The 6,363-nt window shown below is 40.8% G+C and overlaps 1 protein-coding gene across 1 annotated transcript; it reads left to right on the top strand.

Moving 5' to 3' along the window:
• The first annotated feature begins 5,358 nt into the window (after nt 1-5,358).
• Nucleotides 5,359-6,121, top strand: LOC129837344 (telethonin-like). Its single transcript, XM_055903440.1, has 2 exons — nt 5,359-5,507; nt 5,719-6,121. Exons 1-2 carry the CDS (start codon nt 5,359-5,361, stop codon nt 6,119-6,121), a joined length of 552 nt encoding a protein of 183 aa, XP_055759415.1.
• The last annotated feature ends 242 nt before the right edge of the window (nt 6,122-6,363 follow it).

Raw genomic sequence — 6,363 nt, 5'->3', positions numbered from 1 at the left:
GACGTTGGTTTGTAGGAACAATGGAGCTGAATAATTCCATTAAAGTGATGCTCCAGAACTTTTGGATAATTTCAGACAGTAGTTTTGAATGTAGTGCTCACAAAGCAAAACGGGTACACATTTTTTTGTTTACTATGTAATCCAATGGTGTACTTTGTCATTAACAGTTACATTTTTGCAATTTCTATGAAATGTTTTGAATCCACTTCGTACAATATGTTATGTATTGTAACGACCCTGTGTTTATAAGCGCGGAAATCGACTCTGCCGCTCGAGCATGCTTTTGCGGCACAGTCGATAGCGCGCCGGACCTCGGGCTAGGAGGTCGAGGGTTCGAGACCTGCTCCCTGCTGTTTCATTACATTGGTGTCAGAAGTGGGATCGGACCTCGCATCCACGACAGTGCGTGTGCTTGGCCGGTGAGCGCGTTCCTGTAAGACGTAAAGTCGCAAGCTAGCGCGAGGACGCGCTCTTTGAAAGGAGGGAGTAGTGTAACGACCCTGTGTTTATAAGCGCGGAAATCGACTCTGCCGCTCGAGCATGCTTTTGCGGCACAGTCGATAGCGCGCCGGACCTCGGGCTAGGAGGTCGAGGGTTCGAGACCTGCTCCCTGCTGTTTCATTACAGTATTGTGCTTAAGATCCCGGACTGCATATTTAACTTAATCACACATTTATTTCACTCTTCTGATTATCCCACTGGATCGTGTCTTGGACTTTATGTCCTGTTTTCCCCGTCTATGTCCATCAACCCTATCATGTTTCCTCACCATTCAGACCTAATTGAAATGTCTTAATCAGCGATATCAGACACTTAAAGATATAGAAAGTCATGTCAGAAGCTAGCAGATTCATTACTTACCAGCAACAGCTGCAAATTCCAATAAAGCATAAAGTCTTGAAGTTTACTTTCCTTGCTTTGTCGAACAACACTATCATGAATCTAGCAAATAATTGTTGTGGGGCAGAGTGACGTATTTATTTTGTTTCATAGCACAAATGTTTATTAGCACGTTTCTCACATTGGCTTTAGCAACACCCTGGCAAGTGCAGGGGTTTGCCTAGCAACATCTGCCTCCGATGGAGTCAGTCTGCATAGCACGATACACTCCCATGATTTGTGAATCAGTTTGAATCAGTTCAGACCGAACAGCTAACGCCACAGCCGACAGCTAAAATTACTTTGAAAAAATACGATTTCTGCTAATAGGGTGAAGTATCTAGCAAAATAACGACATTATGGCTTTCACTAATCATAAACTATTTACATATAATAGAAATTTCAGTACATTTGTGGACACAATTCTTACTTAGCCTACTCAACCTTGAATTAGTCTTGATACCATACCTGGAGGATGATCAATCATGTTTTATATGTTATAAAGTTATAAAAAGCATTATCCAAGGAAAGGAAACAGATACATATTTTAGATTCAATCAGAAGTAACATTATGCTCTGTTGTTGTTTGAAATCAACCTTTGCTCATTTACTTTCAGTGCCATGATAACTCTGCATCATAAATATTTTCTTTGGGAACTGATGGATTCAACAGAGCAGCTTGTTCTCATTTGTTATAAATCCAAGATAACTGTCATTGCCCAATACCAGCTTACTGAGTTTCAGCCTCACGGCTAGAGGGTGATGCCAAGAACCCACGCCATAGCCTGTGACAGCTTGTTCATTTAATTTTCCATGTGAAGTTGGGCTGAAGAATTGCTGATGTATTTGAAGTACTAAGCTTTGTGACACCAATGTAGCTTCCTGGAGCAATGCATGATAACAGCGGCAGCACCTCTTGCTGACAATGGCATGTGGCACTGAATTATGACATAATCAACTTTGACTGTTCTGTTCCTGAATCATCGACAGTACATTTTCAATGCTGGAAAGAGAGAAAGTTTGTCTGAGGTACAGTGGCTTGCGAAAGTATTCACCCCCTTGGCATTTTTCCTATTTTGTTGCCTTACAACCTGGAATTAAAATAGATTTTTGGGGGGTTGTATCATTTGATTTACACAACATGCCTAGCACTTTGAAGATGCAAAATACTTTTTATTGTGAAACAAACAAGAAACAACAAAAAAAAAGCAGAAAACTTGAGCATGCATAACTATTCACCCCCCACTAGTCAATACTTTGTAAAGCCATCTTTTGCAGCAATTACAGTTGCAAGTCTCTTGGGGTATGTCTCTATACGCTTGGCACATCTAGCCACTGGAATCTTTGTCCATTCTTCAAGGCAAAACTGCTCAAGCTCCTTCAAGTTGGATGGGTTCCGCTGGTGTACAGCAAGACATACCACAAATTCTAAATTGGATTGAGGTCTGGACTTTGACTAGGCCATTCCAAGACATTTAAATGTTCTCGGGTTGATGAGAGGTATTGGGTTTGCACCAAACATAGCATTTTCCTTGATGGCCAAAAAGCTAAATTTTAGCCTAATCTGACCAGAGTACCTTCTTTTATATGTTTGTGGAGTCTCCCACATGCCTTTTGGCGAACGCCAAATGTGTTTGCTTATTTATTTATTTAAGCAATGTCTTTTTTTATGGCCACTCTGTCGTAAAGCCCAGCTCTGTGGAGTGCATGGCTTAAAGTGGTCCTATGGACAGATATTCCAATCTCCGCTGTGGAGCTTTGCAGCTCCTTCAGAGTTATCTTTGGTCTCTTTGTTGCCTCTCTGATTAATGCCCTCCTTGCCTGGTCTGTGGGTTTTGGTGAGTGGCCCTCTCTTGGCAGGTCTGTTGTGGTGCCGTATTCTTTAAATTTTTTAATAATGGATTTAATGGTGCTCCGTGGGATGTTCAAAGTTTTAGATATTTTTTTATAACCCAACCCTGCTCTGTACTTCTCCACAACTTTGTCCCTGACGTGTTTGGAGAGCTCCTTGGTCTTCATGGTGCCGCTTGTTTAGTGGTGTTGCAGACTCTGGGACCTTTCAGAACAGGTGTATATATACTGAGATCATGTGACACTTAGATTGCACACAGGTGGACTTTATTTAACTAATTATGTGACTTCTGAAGGTAATTGGTTGCACCAGATCTTATTTGGGGGTTTCATAGCAAAGGGGTGAATACATATTCAGTTTTTAATTTTTTATAAACAAGTTATTTTTTTCATTTCACTTCACCAATTTGGACTATTTTGTGTATGTCCATTACATGAAATCCAAATAAAAGTCCATTTAAATTACAGGTTGTAATGCAACAAAATAGGAAAAACGCCAAGGGGGATGAATACTTTTGCAAGGCACTGTATGCAGAGAATGTGAGTTCAGGGAGACATCTTCAATCTTCCCTCACTGCATCAATCATTGCTCACATGCCTACCCGCTGAACTCATGGCATTAAGCTGTTTCGTCATAGTGTCCTTTTCAGTGAGACAGAAAGGGAATAGCGCAGGGACTGGCTGGGACATAGCTTCAGAAAGTGGCTGGGGCTGGGGAATAGCTGCCGAGGTTGACAGCCAGGGTGTCTGTTTCTGAGGCTGTGTTGATCTTGCAATGACTCTGAAATCTGACCATGCACCTTACAGAATGACCCCAAATAATTTCCCCAGCGGGCACTTGATGTTCCTCAATCTTAAAGAGGCCATTATACTGTCTCATAGACCCATCAGCCATGATTTATCAATGTATACTGAACAAAAATATATACGCAACATGTAAAGTGTGTTTCATGAGCTGAAATAAAAAATATGCACAAAAGTTTATTTTTCTCAGTCTATGCAAAAATTTGTTTACATCCTTGCATTTCTCCTTTGCCAAGATAATACATCCACCTGATAGGTGTGGCATGTCAAGAAGCTGATTAAACAGCATGATCATTACACAGGTGCACCTTATGCTGGGGACAATAAAAGGCCACAAACAAATGTGCAGTTTTGTCACACAACACAATGCCACAGATGTCAAGTTTTGAGGGAGCGTGCAATTGGCATGCTGACTGCAGGAATTTCTACCAAAGCTGTTTCCAGAAAATGTTATGTTAATTTCTCTACCATAAGCCACCTCCAACATCGATTTAGAGAATTTGGCAGTATGTCCAACCGGCCTCACAACCACAGACCATGTGTAACCACACCAACCCAGGACCTCCACATCTGGTTTGCACCCCTGCCCAGTCATGTGAAATCCATAGATTAGGGCCTAATTTATTTATTTAAATTGACTGATTTCCCTATATGAGCTGTAACTGTATATTTTTGTTCAGTGTAGTTTGATTGGTGTTTGTATTCCTCCCTAAAACTATGATCAGAAGAAAATGATCACATCTAAATAGTCAGTTCTTAGTTTCGATGATTAATCTACCGTGTTATTAAAATGGTGTTAAGCAAAGATCACATTTAACAGAAAGGAACTATATACACAACAACTTGCTTGTGAGACCCACAGTTGGTCTATGAGAAATGTGGCATAACATATTGTTATGTTGATTGGTGATGATTGGTGATCAGCGAAGACACATAAACTTGTACAATTCTCTGGTTTCTTCAGAAAATTATCTAGATAACATGTATGGCATCGCTAAAAAGGCCTTGATGTTGAAAATATCTTAAATATATTCATTACTACTCAAATCTGGTCAGTGACAAAATCAGTATTGTTAAAGGACAATGTAAAGAGGTCCATCTATTGCAAAACTTCCAGATGGCGTGCTAGCATTTCCAGGATCCATACCTCTACATCATCACATGGAATTATTGTACAGATATAACTACAGGGCAACCCTTACTGAGGAATACCTGGGTAATCTGTCCACTAATACATGCACTGATGATGAAAACTTTGACGCATGATACAAGAACAATGGACTCCGAACATTACTCTATACATTCAGATGAAGATCAAAATGTTCCCTGTACTTTGGCTCTGACATTTGGGTGAAAGATTAAATACAATGTAAACTATGTGCTCAACTCTGGTACCAGAGGTCATATTACCTTGAGAAATATCCTGAAGCATTTAGCCTATGAGGTATCTGAGAAGTCTGAGGCGCATGACTGACCTTTAACCTCTTTGTGTGGTTAATACAATGCTAATACAACTCAATGAAATTAAATTGGTGTTTGTCACTCTTTCAACTGGTCGCCTTCCTCACAGGACTGCTGTGAACCAACCTAAAACGCCAACCAACCTGAGCCAACCACGGTGACAGCATTGGCAATGTTATGATGTAGTAGGGTAAAAATAGAACCTTAACATTATAAGAGGCTCTGGAGAACCACAGTACAACACACAACCTCACACACACAGACCAACTATCCTTGATCTCCAGCCAAAAGCAAGTCCCAGAGAAGCCTATAGATTAGCACATCTAATACGGTAGTCAGTCAACTCTCATCTCTGTCTCCACTATGATCTACACACACAAGATTAACAATCTAAACAGTGGGGATGTGAATCTGGTATATGTCCACTGCGATGTAAAGGAGAAGGACCAGGAGAAGGAGTCCTACCAGGCCACTTGGCTGGACTTGGTGATGGAAACGAGACCAGAACAACAGTATGTATATTAGCATGATAGATAGTTTAATCAAATGTAGCTTTTAATCACTGTTCCAGCCGAGTGCTGTTGTTCATGTTCAATGTGTGCCACAAATTCATTATCATTCACTAAATTAACACATTTTCACAAAGATTATATTGGTCACATGTCTAAGAACAGCAGGAGACTTTCAAACTGCTCTTTAAAAAATGCTATTGCTTGATTCCAGGACCACATTGTTTGAGAACGACTCCCCGAGAAAGGAGACCTACAAGCAGAAACAGGTGGCTCGTTTCTTGGTCCAGAGAAACCCCAGTCAGAGGATCAAGATGGGCACAAGGGGTGGAATGCTGAAGGTGTACCAGCTGCCATACATGAACGCCCTCCGTGTGCCCATCTTCACTCCTAACAAAGCCGCCTCGCCCAAAGACCTGTACAGATCTCCCTCTCCATCAGAGTACAAGTCTATCATGGAGTTTGAGACGATCGCCAAAGGCATATGTTCAGATAAACAGGAGATTTTTGAAATCACTAAGGACTTGCCTAAAGTCTCCCAACTTATCCGTGTTAACTTCAGGGCATCTAGTCTTATATCCCCAACACGTGACTTTTCACACTCCTTCAGGGGTTGAAAGGGAAGAATGAATGTAGGACCTTGGGAGTAAAATCAGAGGAAATGATATCAGCAATGTGTAAATGGGCAAAGGGAAAGGTGAAGGGAATTATTAATTTCTTTATAAAAGAGACTTTTAATTTTAACATCATTCTGGCTGTGAAAGTTATGTTGAGGGAGCTGTTAACATGTGGAAAGGATAAAGTGAATTGACAATATTTTCTGGATCAGTATCATAGACATCATGGTCAGTATATTCAA

This window comes from Salvelinus fontinalis, chromosome 38, assembly GCF_029448725.1.
Source record: "Salvelinus fontinalis isolate EN_2023a chromosome 38, ASM2944872v1, whole genome shotgun sequence".
Taxonomy (NCBI): Eukaryota; Metazoa; Chordata; class Actinopteri; order Salmoniformes; family Salmonidae; genus Salvelinus; species Salvelinus fontinalis.
Note: the sequence above shows the minus strand (reverse complement) of the source record. Positions and strands in the feature narration are given on the sequence as shown.